At 32.9% G+C, this 19,786-nt stretch overlaps 1 protein-coding gene and 1 pseudogene across 2 annotated transcripts in view; one reads left to right on the top strand and one right to left on the bottom strand.

Annotated features, from left to right (window-relative positions):
• The window catches only part of LOC145292101 (DDB1- and CUL4-associated factor 6-like), a 135,871-nt gene extending 133,450 nt beyond the window's left edge, over positions 1-2,421 (top strand). Inside the window, exon 16 of the mRNA XM_080138186.1 lies at positions 1,455-2,421. Within this exon, the coding sequence (XP_079994312.1) occupies positions 1,455-1,522 (68 nt within the window). The 3' untranslated portion in view covers positions 1,523-2,421. The remainder of the gene's footprint in view (positions 1-1,454) is intronic.
• A 15,021-nt stretch (positions 2,422-17,442) lies between these two features.
• On the bottom strand, positions 17,443-19,249 carry LOC145292100 (caspase-3 pseudogene; annotated as a pseudogene). Its single transcript, XR_013869551.1, has one exon. The product of XR_013869551.1 is annotated as a caspase-3 pseudogene (transcript).
• Between the last annotated feature and the right edge of the window lie 537 nt (positions 19,250-19,786).

Below are 19,786 nucleotides of genomic sequence, written 5' to 3'. Positions count from 1 at the left end.
CTGGAATCTTCTGATCCGTAATCAGACGCGTTATCCATTGCGCCACAAATCCTGTCCATATGCCGAAAGATGTTACCGCGACTGTATACAGTGTTAAATTCCGTTGACAAGAGCACGTAATATTTTCAACAATTGCACGAAACAGCCCAAAAACCCTTATTTCGAGCTTTTTGTGTTACTCTGCATTAATCCTTACAAACCTTATACAGATAGGGACAATCTAGAGACTTGCACTTTCAGGGAAAAAAAGAATTTTTCAATTCGGTGCATCCGTTCGAAAGTTTTATTGGTATATATATACACACACACACACACATATAAATAAATAAATAAACATTTAGAATTTTATTAATAGTATAGATAAGCAGTTAATATATGTGTGCTGCCAATAATCACATGTTGCCGTGCCGGGTTCAGTGGTCGCTCGTTGCCATGCTGGGTTCAATTTAGATCTCCCTTATAGTTTGTAACAGACAGTGTAAAAGTGCGTACACACACACACACACACACACATATATATATATATATATATATATATATGACAATAGAAAAATGTGAGCATGAAAAGTTATATGGTTAAGCTTAAGTATGGAAAAGGACAAGATATTCTAGTAAAAAATAAAAATTTATAACTTAAAATATTGCAACATTAAGAATTGATTATATAATGTTAAATAGAATTTTTTAAAAAATTCTTAATGCTGCAATATTTTAAGTTATAAATTTATTATATTTTTTACTAGAATATCTTGTCCTTTTCTTTTCCATGTTTAAGCTTAACTATATCACTTTTCATGCTCGCATTTTTCTATTGAATCCATGATTTTTCCAGACTTCTAGTAAATTCACTTGTTCTTTCTTTAATTTCAGTCTTCTTTTTTTTGCCCCCATAAACATAACATACACATATGTAAAACAATGTACGGCACTCATCTGCTTTCATTCTCTCTGTTTCACTTATTACTTCTCTTTTCTTTTTTTAGTAGTAACACTAGTTGCTGAAGCCATCTAGTTGCTATGGAAACCAGTCATAAAAAAACGTTGCTCACCTCCTTACGTTTTTTAAAGATTTTGAACACCAGTAAATTCATCATAACTTTTGTTTTACTGAACGAAAATTGAAAAAAAAATTTTTTCCACAATATAGCTGAAAAGCTGATCTATAAACTGTAATAATTGTTTGAAATTTGGTCGAAAAATGAGTGAGCAGTAAAGCTTTAAAGCAGTTCTAAATGACTAAAACTACCACAACTACCGTGTTTGAATGGTATATATATATATGTTTTTTCAAAGTTATAAATAGAACTTTATATTTCAATAGCAATCTTAAATTTAACGAGTTCAAAATTTGTTTGTTCATTTGATTCAGTTATCAGCATTAAGTCAGCATTAAAGCTAAAGTGTTTGTTTATACTGCATTGTTGCTATAATGTTTACATTTGTGTTTATTACAGGTCGTGCATCCGGCCGAGAAGACCCAACCTCTGCGATGAGAGACGGTGCAGAAAGCGAAAGTGAATAAACAGATACGACTCCTTTCCACCGAGCAATTAAGGAAAGATTGAAACTGCCAGATGAATAAAAATTTCACTGGTAACCAAACAAGCAAAATGGCAGACTTTTGTTTTTTTTTTATCCCTACACACCATTACCACCTTTTACCTCCCTCCCTCCCTCTGAATTTACACCTGCCACCCATTTACAGCTAAATCTTGTTGACATTAGTTCTCATCAGATCACTAAAGTTAAGCGACATTGAGCATTGTTAGTAATTGGATGGGTGACAATTTGGAGAATATTAAGTGATGTAAGCACTTTATCCAGATGTACCAATGGCTACCAGCCTTGCTGTGAATATAACCGACAACAGATTAGCATCTTGTCATGGGGGGGGGGGGGATCAGGCCACCCGTTTTGCCTAGCGCTTATAAAACTAGTGTTAAGCACCTATCCCATGAGCCTTTACTCCTCCTACTCACTTCCTTTTCCCTTTGTTTCTCTTATCCCCACCTATCTGACTTTCTCTCTACACCTTCCCTCTTCTCCTCTTTTTTCCTGCTCTTTTCACCATGGAAATTTGTCAGAGAAATAGCAATCCCAGATGAGTCTTCACTTCAACTCCCAAAGAATTCACAAAGGGGGGTGGGGCTTCAGTCTTGCCATTTTATTTGTGTTCCTGTTGTCGCTTATGGAGAGAATTGGAAACAACAACAAAAAACAAAAATGGCTAAATGAACAATGTACATTATTATAATAATTATTGTTATTATGCAGCATTCTTTTTTTTTTTTCTTTTTTTTTTTGTACAAATTAAAGATTACCTAACCCTTACCATTCACAGAGACTCACTGTAATGTTGTCAACTTCCTGACGTATGCAACCCATGACCCTCTTTGGAAAGAAAGAGTTCAGAAATTGCTACTGTTATTGTTTGTTATTCATTTTTGCTTTTCTTTTTTCAGTTTTTAAGGTTTGTTTTTTCTCCAACCTACGTCCTCTCCAACCTTTTCTTATTTGGCTTTCCACTGACATTTCACTTATATGTAGCATTTTCATGACTGTCCCTATAAGAGGCCAAGCGATTGTGCACCTGGGATCTTTTACTACAGGTCATGTGAATTTTTTAAGATAATTGCTACATGGTTAGAAATTTACCTGTGAGATTGGATTAATGTTTTTTGTTTTATGCACCCAATAATAACAATGAGCTAATTGATAAATTTGACAATCACTGACAAATCCCTAGAAATGAAGAGACAATTAATTTTGAATAAATGAACACAAATGCATATTTCAATTGGTGATTTATATTTCAGTGTGGGATTTTTTTTTTCCTAGAGAATTTGTACTTAATCTTAATGATAGACATTCAGTTAAAATTGTTTCATTATGAGATTTTCTAGAACTAATGACAGTGAAGTGTTAGCTGCTAAACAAACCTCTTCTGACTGACAGTAAAACTTGTGTCCAGTCATCCTTCAAGGATGGAGTTAGACACAAAGTCAGGGAAAATCTAGCTCTTCAAAATAGGGCATTTTCTTTATTTAATTGGCTCAGTTTAGGACTGAGGACAGAACAGATGAAGTGCAGTATCAAAACACATTCTACACTTTGCTCTTAACCAAAGGCTAAAGTTGTTTATGACATTTAAAGAACAATAATATTCTAAAATATTAATCAAAGATTAAGTTTAATCTTGAAACTTAATGAATTATTTCCCTTTTGTCTGATGGTGTTTTATTTTTATTTATCTTTTGGTTTGTTATAAGTATCTCTATAACGTTAATTATAATTGGTTAATTAATAAAACACCATCAAGAAAATTATTCATTAAATTTAAAGAGTTATTGCCCTTGGATTAATATTTTAGAATATATTGCTCTATAATTGTCAAACAACTTCAGTCTTTGGTTAAAAGCAAAGTGTAGAATATGTTTTGATACTGCTCTTTATCTATTCTGTCCTCAGTCAGTGAATAAAACTTAAACTGAGCCAATTTAAAAAAAAAGAAATGCCTCATTTTGAAGAATTAAATTTTCTCTGACTTTGTGTCTAACTCTATCCTTGTGAGGAGACAAGTAAATACTGTTTTGCTATATTACGCCCTTTCAGTAAAGCTGAGATGGAAATTATCGTTTCCTAAATGGTCCAACTTCTTACTCACCAACACAAGCTATGAGATAAATCTTAATGCTTATTTTATTTACATCCTCTCCATGAGGATAAATATAAGGTCCTTTGTTGGTTTGAAAAGCTAGTGCACTAGAATTAGTGCTCAGTAATCTACAAAAAATGCCTGAGCAGCCCTGTCGAAATTTCCTTGTAGGGGCACCTCAGGCGATTAGGAATAAATTAACCTGTTCTAAAAGGTAAAGCTTGAGAGGATAACTCCTGGAACTGAACAGAACTATACTTCAGCCTGACAGCAATAAAAGCAAACTGATTGTCAAAGACGTATCTCCGATACAAGTTTATCACTAAGCAGCTGGTGATAGTCCTTACCAGAGTGTTCAACCCATGAAGATGAGGAAGGACATGTATACTTGTACGTGATTGTATAATCTATATACACTAAAGCAATTCCTTGTTTACACACGTTTTTATCCTCCACTATTTTTTTACAAGATGGCCCGACCCAATTGCCAAAGATGCAATGCAAAAAGTAATTTTTTAAAATTTTTCATCGTAAGTCACTGTTGTGTGGGACATGAAACTATTATTTATTTTTTTGGCCTTTAGACAAGGATCAAAGTGTAGTATCTGTTCTGCCCAAAGATGGTATAATAATAGTGTGGGGTCTGCGTTTATGCTGAACATGCATAGAATGGAAATATGTCACAAATTCCTAGAAGGGGTTTGTAGATAAACTTCCATAACGAGATATATTCTGAAGTTACATTAGAGAAGGACAACTGCAGAATTTCCATGGCTTCCTGCTAGTCAATTATTAATCGTACACTAGTTTGTATCAAATACTGCGAAAATAGAAACCTAAATCAATTTTTTACATGTGAAACAATATAAAAAAATAGTCCAGTATTTTTTTTTTTAAGTCTAATATTTTCATACATATAAGCAGCAGTTTTGTGTAAAGATTTTATGAGAAAATCATGTAAGAAGAAGAAAGAAATGGTTGCTATTTTTTTTTTTTTTTTTTTTAGAGATACTTTTATGTTAAATTTCAAATGTTTAGACCATAAATTGTATGAGTAATTTGGTAGAGACTCCGAAGATCAGTTTTTTTTTTTTTTTAACTTGGACCCCTATTATGACCCCTTAACATTTATTGTTTGGGGCTCAAATCAAGTTAAGTTAGATCCATGTCCAAGGAACCCATATCTAAAACTTCAAGTGTTTAGACCCAAAATTTGGCGGAGGAGTTTAGTAGAGTTCTCAAAGGTCAAATCGTTGAACTTTGAACCCTTAACAGCCAAATCTCTGTCCAAAAACGGATTACAAAGATTTTCCCAAATCTCAGTACCCTGTATATCAAATTTCGAGTCTATAAGCTTAAAATTGATAGTTATTGCGAAATGTACACACACAGGCACACATACACAGATATGTTCACTTTTATAGATATATAGATTATTAATTTTGAATATTTATTTTGAAAATAATTTACGTAAACACAAATTAGCAAAAAGTCAAAAATGCATTAGCTTATCTCCCTTGAGTTTGTGGAATCCTTTGGCACTTTTTGTGAAACTTTAATTTTCTTAGGACCGCTCATCTATTGTAACAAAAATGATATACAAGGCATGATTACATATTTGATTTGGTGCAATATATTGAAGATAAATTGCTATTTTACTCATAACCGAGGATGGGTGGGTGGTCATTAATTCTTTACTATAGTCCTGTCATAAAAAGAATTTCATATTATTTCAAAAGAAAAAAAAAAAAGTCCAATGTCTAGCATGGATACTCTCATGATCATTAACTCTTAGAATCCTGGTCCGTTTCCAGTAATAAGTAATTTTGATTTTTGATTTTTTAACACTATTCTAAGCATGACTTTGGAATGCATCTAGTGATAAGACTGTAAATTCTCATAAATCAAGGTGTTCCTTCCTGGAGCTATCACTTGAATGTTATGAGATACATAGATACCCGAGTGTTCAATCAAGCGTGTCCTTTATCTCTGAAACGTTGAGTTAGTAAAGTAGTGGAAAACATCAATTTTACTTCCCTCCAATTGACCACTTAACTACGTTATAGTTTATCTTTGTTGTGTTTTTTCTTGGTTTGACCAAATTCCAGAACAAGAATTCATCTAGTCTGGTGGGGTACCCAATCTAGTGCTGTTACTTAGGGTAACATCACTATTCATATGAGCCAAAGTGTTGGGTTTCACATGTTATTTTGAATATTTGTTCAGAGTTTACTTATAGAAGAAGTAACTTCATGTCAGGTTGTCCTAACAAACCCCTGTACAGAGAGGCCAAAAACACTTGAAGATTGTGTTGCATTCAAACTCTTTCCAGTATTTGGTTTTCTCGGCGAGGAGTCTGTTTGAAGTCTTGCTCCACTTTTTAAACTTTGAGTAATCATAGAAAACGAGCAGTACCTCCTTTTGCGCAAAAGAGCTTGGCTTTAAATCCTCTTATTTTCCTGTTTTTGTTGCTGCAACTGATGGATATATGGGGTCAACGCCTTTTTCATAATGGCTTACCCTAGTTAACTTCTCTCAGTGTCATGACTGGAGTGTCACTTCCAGAGATAGCAATGTTTACACCATTGTATATCTCTTGCTACCTGATGTATATATGTGTTAAGGGGCCTATTTTATCTTGGGTGCCACCCTGCCAGTAATATCAGTCGTATGTATGCGTGTCTCTTCTGAAACTACGTCTGCACAAAACCACTAATGATTGACATTAGTTTACACACATGGTAAATCAAAGAAAGCCCATTACGCACAATAATTGGTTTGCTTTCCCTCATTTGAAATTAGAACAACTATTTAAACTTACAAACGATCTGTGCTAAGAGAAGTTGTATAATCTAAAAAAGTAAGACACAGATTACTCACAATTAGCAATTACAGTCATCAAGCATTACTGCATTCCAAACAAGATTTGGTAATACTAGCTTTTTCAGTTTTCCTTATTTGCTGATAAACAAAAATAAAATTTAATCTTTAATGACAAATAGTAAATTTCCTTTTTCAAAACTAGTCTCACTGAAGAGCTGTGAAACAGGCTGATTAAAGAAAATGTACTTAGTTTTATAGCAGGTTCATGGTGTCACTGATTATTTAAATACTAGACTACCCGTGACCCGTTGGGTCAGTATGTTATTTATTTATTTTTACAGGGGGGGGGCACCACTTATCAAGGCCCAAAAGCCACTCGAGGATAAGGGTTAATGGATATACATTAGTCATTGTGATTTTAGCGTAGTAAACATTAGTGGGAATTTTGTTTGCTATGGAATTAATCTATGAGCATGACACTTGTGACATAAAGAAAATAGGTTTTTGTGACATGACAAACATTTCAGTGAAAGTATATTAAAATGAAAAAAGAATATAGATCGATTTCTATGAGTCGTTCTGTTTATTATAATTGATTATTTTTGAAAAAAAAAAAAAAACTTACAGCCATTAAATTATAAGTAGCTTGCCATACTTATAGGTAAATGTGCACTGAACAGGTACCATAATAAATAGTTAAATTCAAATTTTGATATATCTTTTAATTTAAACATGAAAAACACAAAACAATTGGAACACTGAAAATGTACACAGTAAAACAATGTTTTATTGTCGCATTGATTATTGTAACACAAATTAAAAAAACATTTTCGGGGTTATTTATGTTGGTAGTATAGAAGAAAATGTATGAATGTTTTTTAAGAAAGGTGTATTAAACAATGGAGAATAAATTAAACAAAAAAAAAAATGAAAGCGGTAGGTAAATCGCCGTTGTAAAATGCTCTTATGGTTGTCAACGGGTTAAAGTAAATTATTTGTAAGAAAATTGTGTTAAAATAACTTAAACATAATACGGAAATGAACGATGTAAAAAAAAAAAAAAAAAAAAAAATGCAGAAAGTATTAACAATTGTTTATTTGGATAATTTAAATGCGAAAAAAAAAAAAAATTGGGACACTGAAAACATATATAGTAAAACAATACGTTTTGTTGTTGCATTGATTATTTATTTGTAAATGAACTAAAATTGTATTCAATTTGTGATATGTGTGATTGTTTCAGCTAAATAAAATTAGGCGTGATGAAGGAAAGGATCCCTTCAACTATTTCATCAGAAACTTGGTATTGATGTGATTTTGAATGGCTTACATGTTCTGTGTATCTAGTGGTTTAACACTACAGTATGCATCAACTCGATAACAGGTTTGGATACAAGAGGCACTAGGGAACATGGTAAATTGAGGAAGAGATGACTTCAGTGCATAAGTGATTTCACTGCTAACAACATAACTGATATCAAACTGCATGTAGAGTCAGTTTGAAATATTGTCGACCCTTGAGTTTAGGACTTTCTAGCATCTTAAACACCAAAACTTGATGATTGTGACCATTTACCAAGTTTCGTTTTGTCATGTTCTTTTTCGCTCTTATAGTGGACTACACCATTCCAGATATTATAATAGATCGATAGTGACAAGAGTATTTTTAATATTGCTCAGAATTTAGACAGATTTTGTTTTAATATATTTTTATTTTTCCAGATTTGGTTGGCACCATCTTATGATGATGATAATGATGAACACTTAAATTGTATCATGTTTTAGTGCCATCTGCTACTCTCTATAACGGATGTTGTTCGTCCGTCTGTCATGTTTCAGTTTGAAATACTATTTTTATCACTAGATTCACACATTTGAGTGGATGTATTTTTATTTTAGAGTTGCAGTCTTTCATTCTGCATGTTCAGCGACAGAAATGCTCTTTCAAACGTAAGCATGGAAGAACAAAAATGTTTTTTTAAACTTAAGCATGACAAACCAACAAAAATATTATTTCAGATTTAAGCATGAGAGACCAACAAAAATATTTCAAACTTAGGCATGACATACCACTAATCCGTCGATTCAATGTGTGGCAGGAAACCAATCCCCTTACAAAGATACGTGGGTGCATATAAAAATGAGATAAGTAATAAGTAGGTCACATGAAAACAATCCAAGCGTTTTAATATCCTGTTTTATAATTGATTCTGCTTAGTCATGGGGTAAAAAGTTAATGTCATTGAATTTTTACTTTCATTTCCTCCCAGAGGTGGCGAGTAGGTTGAAAAAAAAAAAAAAATGAATAAAATACTACCTCTTCACATCATAGCTAGTTAAGAAATATAAGTTAATAAGTTAATATTAATTTATAAGTTAAAATATAGTTAACAAATATGTTATAAAAAAAAAATGAATAAAATACTGCCTCCTCACATCATAGCTAGTTAAAAATGATTCTTATTCCTATTTTCTTTATTATAAAACTTGACTATTTCTGTTATATTTAAAAGTATACTATATATAAATGTTAATATTGCTGTTCACCTAAGAAAATAAAAACTATTTTGTGATAATTCAAAAACGAAAATGAATAAAAGTTAAGTTTGAATCAAACCCTAAACAACGAAAATCCTTGTATTAATTTTCAATAAGAAAAAACAAAAATCAGTGGAGCTGTCTTTGATACTCATTGACATTCAATTCTGCTTTCAATCTATACATAACATAAAAAATTAACTTCTCAAAATCAAAACTGAGCCATATCAACGTTTGAAAGTTTATTAATACAATTCTGATAATTAGAGGATTCGTAAAAGTGTTAAGAATTATTATTAGTTATTTACTATTGCCATACATCATCACATTTAGTTTTATGCTGCCATGTGTTGGATAGCTTTAAGAAATTGACTTCCAAAGTAACATGTCTCGAGCCAAGTCTTTATCCTTCATTTTTATCACTTCCTTCTAGGTTTTCCTGGACCTTCTCTCTGCTACCTCAACTGTTCTACTCTACTGAACCCAAAACTCTCATCCATTCTTTCAATGTGGCCTTAACATCAAAGTCTACTCTTTCACACACATCTTTTTATACTGTCCAGATTTAATCTTCCTCTGAGGTCATTAAACTAAACCTGTCTTTAAGAATCTTATTACGCATTCATTGTATCATATTCATATTTCTCTCCATGCAACGCATATCCATAACTCTCATGGGTTAAGTTTCATTTACGAACATCACCACAGTGTACATATGCCTGATAGACTTTCCCTGTGATGAACAGTGTGTGTGTGTGTGTGTGATCATTATATATACGATTAGTTTTGCTTTATTTATACAAAAGACAAACAAATAGTTGAAACGACGGCACAGAGGGAATTTTTTTAAAACTCGAGCAAAAAAAGATAAGAGACAATATCCGTTTGAGAATCTGAGATATGATCAACAAACGCTCGTGCTCATTTTGCCTTTTATATATTAGACTAGCAAGGGTGCCTGGTGTTGCCCAAGTGTTTGGAGGTGTGTGTTGAGCAAAAAAAAAGTGTTGGTAGGCAGGCAGGCTCGAACCTGTGATGCAAAGGCGGGAAAAAAAAGTGAAAGAAAACCTGACATCTTTACGCTACCGTGCGAGAGGAAGTGAAAAGCGTTCAAATTTAGCGATGTCAATCAAACAATTGACTTGCAGAAATGGATAATTAAGTGAATGAGTGCACACAGGCGCAGAAATGAAGGAAGCCAGTTTATTTGTTTTCCCACGATGTTTGGGAAAACCAGCTCCCCTCCAAAGGGGAACTCTCAAATGAATAGCAATTGTCCGATATGAAGGGTTTCCCCCATATTGATCAAAACTAATTGCCTTCAAGATGTGCCGGCCCGAATGTCCAGGTGGTTGTATTTGCTGCGATCAATTTCACTTTATTTATACAAAAAAGACAAGAACACATTCGAAATGGCGGGACGGAGGGAATTTTTTAAAAGTCGATCAAAATAAAGAGAGAGACTATGTTTGTCCGTAAATCAGAGATATTATCATCTAACAAAGTATAAGGAAAGTTCTCCATAATAGTAACCTTGTCAAGAACCTCCACGAAAAAAGCCTTTCTTGGACATACAAAAACACTTGTGGCCGTTTTGCCTTTTATATATATGGACTAGCGTGGGTGCCCGGGTGTTTAGAGGTGTGTGTTGAGAAATAAAAAACCCGAACCCTTGATGCAGAGGTGGAAAAGAAAGTGTGAAAGAACCTGACATCTTACCGCTCGGCGACGACAGGACAGGAAGTGAAAAGCATTTTAATTTAACGATTAAAAAGTTAAGTGACAGGTACGTAAATTTAATGAGGTCAAACATCACGCGACTTAACTTTGTCTGCAAGCCAGTTTTCCTCAAGATGTTGGGGAGAACCAGCTCCCCATGAAAAGGGGAGTGTCCAAATGAATAGCAATTGTCTGATATAAGGGGTTTCCCCCACATTGATCAAAGCTGATTACTTTTCTGGACCTCCTAGCACAAGTGCCAGGGAGGTTCATCAGCTAGGGATTCAGTTTCGCTTATATACGGAAAAGCCAAACAAACACAGATTTTTCAAAATTGCGAAAGTAGCATGTAAAAGTCGCCCAAATTAAAGATACACACCATCTCGTTTCGTGAATCGTAGATATTATAATCTAGGTAGCATATAAAAAGTTCTGAGAAACAGTGCATTTGCTGCATTTTATTAGTATGATATATTGTCTCAACAGGATTCAATCTCAATTAAGACAAGGGAGAGAATCTATGCATGATATTTTATAACAAACAGTTCTTCCTGAACATAATGTTCTCCCTTTAAGGGGACTAACAATAATTAAACATTTAAGACTAGCGTTTGTTTGGCATGATAAAGACTCATCAGTGTAGTTATGTATACAACTAACTCGCCAGAGGGTTTGGGAAAATCGATGGCATAACTTTATGATCATCTTTCATAAATTTATATAGGTTTGGAACTGCTTTGTTTCATGGACTCCATTGAAACAAATACTGGGCTACATTCTCGATTTTAAATATCTAACACGTATACTGTGCATCAGTCAACATTATTTCTGCATATTGGATAGATAAACTGTGACAGTAAAATTGCCAACTCATATCTTTGGTTCTATCGGATGAAACAACATGAAAATTTGCAAGCTTTTTGAAGATTATAATGCTATTCTATGGTTAAAATTTTATGACAATTAGAAAAGAATCTATATTTTAAAACCAATAAAATATGCCCAAATTTGCCTACATTTGTATATAGTGTCCTGGCAGACGACTTCAATTTTGCTGCTTCGGTTGTCTTCTTCGTGATCTTGCCAGGCCTATTTATTTATATATATATATATATATATATATATATATATATATATATATATATATCAAATTTAGGCTAACCAGGGATAGATTTTGTACTAACGTTTATTTTTTGATAAAAAGAACCTATCCATCCATGAGTTAAGGATTTTTTCTTTATTATAATTTGTTTGAAGTTTTGATGGATTAATAAATACTGTAATTTATTCAATTTTTATCTGCTCTAGTATATTGAGCTTTTTATTATCTCAACAGGTTCTAATATAGATATTTATCTGTAATTTTAATTATATATATTACTGTATTAATGTCAACTTGCACTGTTTTTCATGCACGAGAAAAATCCAATGGTGATTCAAAGCAATTAAACAAATTAAAATCTATTTTAAAAAAACTCTGGAAGATTAATTAAATATCAAAGAATATTGACAGAAGCCAACAATAATATGCAATTGATGAAAATTTTCAATTGAATCTGGAATAAAGCAAGCATTGAATAGGATTCAAGATGAATCATTTACACTGGTCTTCTCTCCAACTTGTCCACTACCTTGGGAATGACCAGAGAAGTAAAAAAAAGAAAAAAAAGAAAATAAAAACAAATATGTTCCTGGTCGACCTAACATTTTATGGACGAATATCTTGGAAGTTGGAAAATATTACAAAAAACTTTTTTTTTTCTTTTTATGCTGTCCATTGCCAGAAATCGGTTTTATATGGCTGATCGAGGTCAAATAGTGCATTCTTGATCAAGGAAAAAAGGATCACACAGTAGTTGTAGTGTGCATAGAAGTAACTCTACGAATCAAGACTGGGTATGGATATCTGCAGAACCGATTACATAAGTACCAATGAGTTCTTGACGAGGGCAAAACCATTATTTGGTTTACGAGCAATACACCTCCTCCTGCCTCTCCTCTGCTAGCAATGTGGCTCATTTGGACCCAGGCTGGTGATAACAGAGGAACACGTTCTCTTCCTTATAGGTCCACCAGTTACTACTGACCTATCACAACTGGAGGGGGGGGGGCAGCAAAGTCTTATTTCCTTATTACTATGAATTCTTTCTTCTTACATCAATAACCAACTGCTTTGAGTCGTCATGAGCAATGTTTGTGACCAAGGGGGAAGAATTGCTGTCTTCTAATTCAGAATTTACCCATCTCGCACTCATCATTGGCTGGTTTTTGACCTTGAAGTATTTTTCTATTTTAGCTCCTTACATCAAATGGCTTCCTGTTTTGTCTGGAGTGATTTCCATTAAAAAAAAAAATTAGAATTGTGACATTTTGTCAGTGACAAACAATTGCTTTCATAAATCTGTTTATTTTTGTTGTTTTTCTATATATCTATAAAAGTGAGAATGTGTGTGAGGACACTTTTCAACCTATATACGCAATGAATTTTTCACCTAAAGACTTGAAATTACATATATAGAGTATTCAGACATATGGAAAACTCTTCAATTGGTTTTCATTAGAAAAAACGGGCTCTGAATGGGTCAAAATTGTAAAATTAGTATGTGGGAGGGTCGCGTTTCACAAATGTGCATGGTTCACATTATGTTAAAATAGGTTTGAATACATTTTTTAAAGATCGTGTCAAATTGGCCTAATGGTTATCATACTTGACGTCTTAAGTTTTTTTTTTTTTTTTTTTTTTTACTTACAAGAAGTGAACTGTTTAGAAAAACAATATTCACATGCATATATCTCAGTTACTGTATGAATTAAAATATATTTATGCATATTTTATGACCGAGCAGCACTGGTCGGCCTGCTAGTGATTCTATAAAATGATATTCGCATCACAGCAACTGATGAATCATGACATTATAATTGGGTTACGACTTTACTGTGGAGTTCTACTACAAATGTTAGTTGTTTCCGAACTGGACAAACTTTATGCAGAAATTGAACCTGTGTAACAACTAAATGCTGGATAACATTCATATAAAGTTTGTTTGTATTTTTATATATTTGTATGCATAGGATTCACTCCTAAAGTAATTAACTGATCATTATGAATCATGGGACTGTATGTAATTCTGCTGTGCTTTGAGATATACAGCTTCTAAATCTTTCTGAGCTTCTTTGTCTTTTGTTTTATGTTAAAAATGTTAAAATCACTAATGCAACCGAAAATAGACAATCTTCACATGTCAATGTTATTACAGACAGAAAGAGTTACTGAAGTCAAGATCAAAGCAAACAACCAAGATGAGCGTTTGAAGAAATAAGTGTCATTGTCAAAATCTATTCAGCAAAGAGCCCATTGTGTCTGATTCCTCCATCCAAATTAATTGCAAAAACGAGCTAGCAATAAAAACCGGGCTAATTCATTTAAAATGAATTAGAAATAGTTTGAGGAAACTAAGAAACATGATATATATTTATTTTTTTATGTCGAAATATGTTTCTTCAATTATAGTTTACCTTTTATTTATACCAATCCTTTAATTTGTGAAGTTCAATATAGTTACACAGCATATATATATATAGTATATATATATACTAGCAGGGAGACCCGCCATTGCCCGGGATTGAATGATGATCAATGAATATTTCACACTTCTCTATTTTATTGTTACCAAAATCCGTGAAATCGTCCGGGAGGAAGAGCTTCACATGCATCCATGCAGTAACTTAGTCCAAAATGTTATTCTACATTATACTCTAGAGAACCTGTTTCTTTTATAAAATTATTTTATATAAACTTCTTTCCAGTTATAAAAAAAAAAGAACAAAAAAAAAAACAAAAACAAAGCACTTACCACGGAAGAATTTTCACGGCCCGTTGTTCTATCATTGTTGCTAAGCGACGACATGGAAAAAATGGCTTTACCGATGATAAATTAAAATAACGGTTTTGATTATCAGTAATTATCAGGGGTATTCTGCGACAAAACTTAACTAATAACACTCCCAGACTTCTAAAGTTCTGTAAATTTTAAAGAAAATCTGTTCAGCTATTTCGGAGTATATAAGGAACGAACTCACAGACAAAGCTGCATTTATATAATTGTATATAATAGTTCTCTTGTTAACTGGTAAGAGGAATATAAATACACACAAATGACATCGTTGCAAATGATCTGGTCAAATATTAAAATAAAAATGCGTTTAAGACTTTACAGAGAAACAAAGAAAAGTAAAAATGGTGAAAAAAAAAAAATAAAATAAAATAAATATACACGTTGGTTAAAAATGTTCTCCATAGAAAACATTTATTGGCAACAACAGAAAACATAAAACAACGTATGAAAACATAGTTTGTTTTGTTTTATTTTTCGTAATGTCAGTGTTTTTGAAGTTCAAATGCAGTCATTAAAACTTGAGCGGAATCATAAGAAATTGTGAATGTGTACAGAAACGTTAACAAATGGAATGTATGAAAATGGTCTTTTTTTTTTTTTTAAATAATTTTTGAAAGCGACATCAAAGTTAAAATTTGTAAACACGATTCGAATTTTGTTAGTGACGTAGTGAAATAGGTTTTGACATGCAGTCACATGCACACTCCGCCACTTGTTAAGATATATAAACATATATAAAACATATAAAAACAAGAAGCAACCACACAATTCGCGCATAAGCCTGACGAATCCTATAGTTGGATGAAACGCAGAATATTCAGTGTAGCTTAATAGCCATATATATTTTATAAATTACTATATATATATATATATATATATATATATATATCGTTTTCAGCAAAAACAATATTACGTACTTAATTGTGATATAGAAAATAGTAATATATCCACACATTACGAAAATGCACCGAGTAGGACAATTGCTATCGTGCTTTTAGTGAAAAAAAAACAAAAAAACTATCACTATAGACAACAAATATTGCAGCCATAACACAAATAATTTAAAATATTCGTTTCAGAGTTATGTCCCTTGCGTTTAGCCTACTATTGCCTACTTTTTCTATTCTTCAGATGCTACATTGCTACACTTCAATTTCTTGTTCTCTGTCAGTGGAGGAGAAATCTTTCACGACTGAGACAATTTTTATTCCTTTTCTCCACGTTAAAAAACGACCCTGGTGTCTAACTGTCCCGGGGGGAGGCATTGTAAATAGGAACTAGAAATAACTTCCTACTTGATTTTTCGTAATTTTTGGATGTATTACTATTTTCGGGATGATAAGTACGTTATATTGTTTTTGCTTAAAACGACATTAAAAATAATAAAAAAGGAAGATTTGTCGATTATATCTTAAGCACCTCCTAAACAACTTATTTTTACTTGAACCATGGGCGGACCTGAACGAGCTTTCCCTCTTTGGATCGGAATGAGCTTGCTCTCCTACCGTAAAAATAATTCCTTTTCACATTTTCTTTCTTTTTTTTTTCTACGGATTATCGTCGATAATAGATTTGGCTTTCATATTAACAGGAAATTATATTTTTAAAGTTTATTTTATGACTTATCACTTTTCAATTATAACCTTCTGTCGTTCTATTAAATTAATACCCAACTTTGCGATCGTTGTTCTTTATAAATGTTAAAAATTATTACATAAACTTTAAAAAAAAAAAAAAAAATCTTGCTAATATGAAAGTTAAGTCTCTTATTGACGATAATCCATAGAAAAAAAACGCAAAAAAAAAAAAAAAAAACGCAAAAAAAGAATTTTTACGGAAGGGACAAAGCTCGTTCAGGTCCGAAGGGATAAAGCTCATTCAGGTCCGCTGGGCGCTGAACCATGTTTTTTAAAAAAATAAGAATGACATTAAAAACAGTAAGTAATAACAAATTTTGTCGTACGCGTGAAGGGAGGGTCGCAATTTGAGAGAGAGGCCAAGGAAGAAGGATAACTCAAGTTTATAACCTCATTTAACAAGAAAATTATAAACCTGAATTATCGATCTTTCTTAGCTTACCTCTTTCTAAACTTGTTTGATGATTTTCTTTAAAATAGTTAAATAGAAAAAAAAGTAGGTGAAAGAAACAAAACAACAAATGAATGTTAGAAAATTTGTAAATTTTTAGATTAGGTCCACCTCCACAATTTTCTTTTAAATGACGACTCTTAATGGTTTTCGACTATGCTGAATACGGAAATCGTATTGAAATTTTGCAGAAATAAGTAGTAATCGAGATATAAAAAGTTGTATCATGCATTGTATTCTTTGGCGGCTATCTTTGTTACGCGCATGCGCGCGCCATAAACAAATCTACGGGCATAACAAAGATGGCCGACAAAGAATACAATGCATAAAACAACTTTTTATATCTCGATAACTATTTATTTCTGCAAAATTTCAATGTGCTTTCTGCATTCAGCATAGTCGAAAACTTTTATAAGTCGTCATTTAAAAGAAAATTGTGGAGGTGGAGGTGGACCTAATCTAAAAAAATACCGAAAATTTTAACTCAGATTTCAAGAAATCGTCAACTACTTTCAATTGCGTAAAAAAGTAATTTTCGAGGCGCAATTATTTCTTGAAAATCGAATTGATAGAAAAAAAAAAAAAAAGTCTTCGGCAAATTCCAGACACGAGTCGTCAGCCATTTTTAAAATTAAAGTAAAAATCTATCGGATTTTATCGGATTATTAAAAATAATGCAATATTTCTATTACAAAAAAAAAAAAAAACACGCACACAAATACAACCAGGCAGATATAAAAGTAACTTTTATTGCCTTTGGTAACATTTATTTGTTGATTTTTTTCCCCACTTGTTTTTTTTTTATTTTAGCGAATAATATCGAAATTCATTTCACTATAAATAAGCGACCATACATTAGGAAATAATTCGAAAAATTAAAAAATTTTTTAGTTATGACTTTTAATTTTTCTTAGAAAAATGCGATGAAATGTTAAACAGTAAATGGAAATTTGGAAATAGATAAAAGGTTAAATCGTAAACAAAAAGTAAAATAAAAACAAATAATTTATAGAAAACGAAGCAGAATTAAATTCTCAACCGATCAGTATATTTTAAACGTGTGGAAACTGTTTCTAAGATTTTTTTTTAGATACTTATGCGGACCGCGCTGAAATAAAGTTATTGTTTAGAAATCCATTCTTAAAATGGCGAAGGGAAGGCGTTTTATAATTAATACACAAAAGATATCGTAAAAATTGAATTTAAATCATAAAATAAATAAAAATAGCACGATCCGTATTTTGATGGAGTACATTTTTTTTTTATTTAAGTATTTTATTTCTATATTCGCATGTCTTATTGAAACACGAAAAATCACATAGCAACAAAAGTGATGTTTTCATTTTGCAATATTTAGGCGATCAGATTTGGTTTTATATGAGTTGGGGGGGGGTGCCACTCGGACTTAGGGTTATTGAGAGTACGTAAAAAACACATTTTAATAAATTACAAAACTTACAGTTTTAAAACTTTAACATTATGCATATCGTTAGGTAAAAATTATTTGTTGTATATTTTGCTTGTTTTCGATTTGTTGGTTGTAAAATATCAGTGCATCAGTGCATCATTGTCGCAAAATAATAACGTTTACCCTTTTTCAACAGATTGGAAATTAAAAGTAAAGTTTTCGCGTTAACATTGAGGAAAATGTCGGCATCTCTTTCATTTTGTTTAACATACCGGCCGCATTCGATTCGTACTCAAATGCGACTTTGGCGTTTACCATTGTAAGCAAGGTTGTTAGTTCCTCTTTTTTCCCATAATTTGCTAAAACTTTAGCCAACGATTGAATAAACCACGAACCGTTTATGGAGTTTCTCCAAGAAAAATATCCCGGAACTGTTGAATAGGATATCAATATATCTGCCCACAGGGGAATTTTCATCTGATTTTTCTTCTTTGCCGTCTTCGTTGATTCCATGGCGTCGGGTTTTTCTGTCCCTTTGTCCAGTTTCGTTCCTCGACAAGCTTGAATAAAGAAAAGCTTAGGTTTCCCGACCAGACTCGGACAAATATTCGGAAGGATGTACTCGACAAGTTCCGTGACGGTGACCGTACCGTCTGTGCCGAAGAGAACGTCGTCGTCCTCACCGTGCGACATAATCACGGCTAAAAAACATGCATTTTCGGCGTGGTTCGTTCGGCTGATATCTTCGAAGAGTTGCTTCATTTCTTTCGCGGTTTTATTGTTGACGCGGATCACGGTGAATTGGAGAGTCTTCAGAACATCCTGCATGCAATCGGCATCGCGTCCGGAACCTTCCCTTTTAGGCAAGCCGTTCTGAAAGGTCTCGTTGTTGATTATCAAGGCAATTCCCCGACTCTTATAGTTCATTTTATAATGAGGTATACTGCTACCATCCAACAGATCTTCTTCAGGGTTACGTTCTGTTATGAACATATCTGGTTGCTGTGACTTCTTATCTCCTCCGGCGGACATGTTTCTGTATCTCTTACGCAATTTTAATTAAACTGTGAAACAGAAAGTTACACACGCGCCTAGCGGTAAAAGGAAGGGCAAAAAAAAAAAAAAAATCCAAGAGGAGATAACTCTAAAGAAAAAGTTAGCTTTCACAGCAGACGAAGTAATTTATAAACTTGTATTTATTTATATAGATTTTTTCCGGTTCCTTGAATAAGGAGATATTGATATTTGAATACTAATACGGTCTGGCATAGATCATCGGACTTGTATAAGCGTGGAACATGGCATTATTCGGTCTCAGTAGACCACCATCCCAAGCAGCAAGCACTACCTTCTGATTCGAAAGAGATGCTTATTGCTGGTCGATGCTTATCGGGGAATGTCGATGGGATGATTATGGCAAATTTTGCAGCAACCCTGAATAATGCCATGCTCCATTTAAGTCATCGACATCAATGTGAGACACTTTGGAGTGTTTCAGATAATGACTGCGGGTGACATAGGCATACCAGTTGGGGCGTCATTGTGCGACATATTTTCTCAAACTGCACTTGTGCTCCCTTGACGTACATATCCCCGACACACCTGCTTAGCAACAAAATCACACCCTTTCACTGTTGAGGTCTCTAAATGTCAGAAAGT

The sequence above is a fragment of the Euprymna scolopes genome, chromosome 13, assembly GCF_053919585.1.
Source record: "Euprymna scolopes isolate OS-2025 chromosome 13, ASM5391958v1, whole genome shotgun sequence".
Taxonomy (NCBI): domain Eukaryota; kingdom Metazoa; phylum Mollusca; class Cephalopoda; order Sepiida; family Sepiolidae; genus Euprymna; species Euprymna scolopes.
The sequence above is the reverse complement of the archived record's forward strand: the minus strand, read 5'-3'. Positions and strand labels throughout refer to the sequence as shown.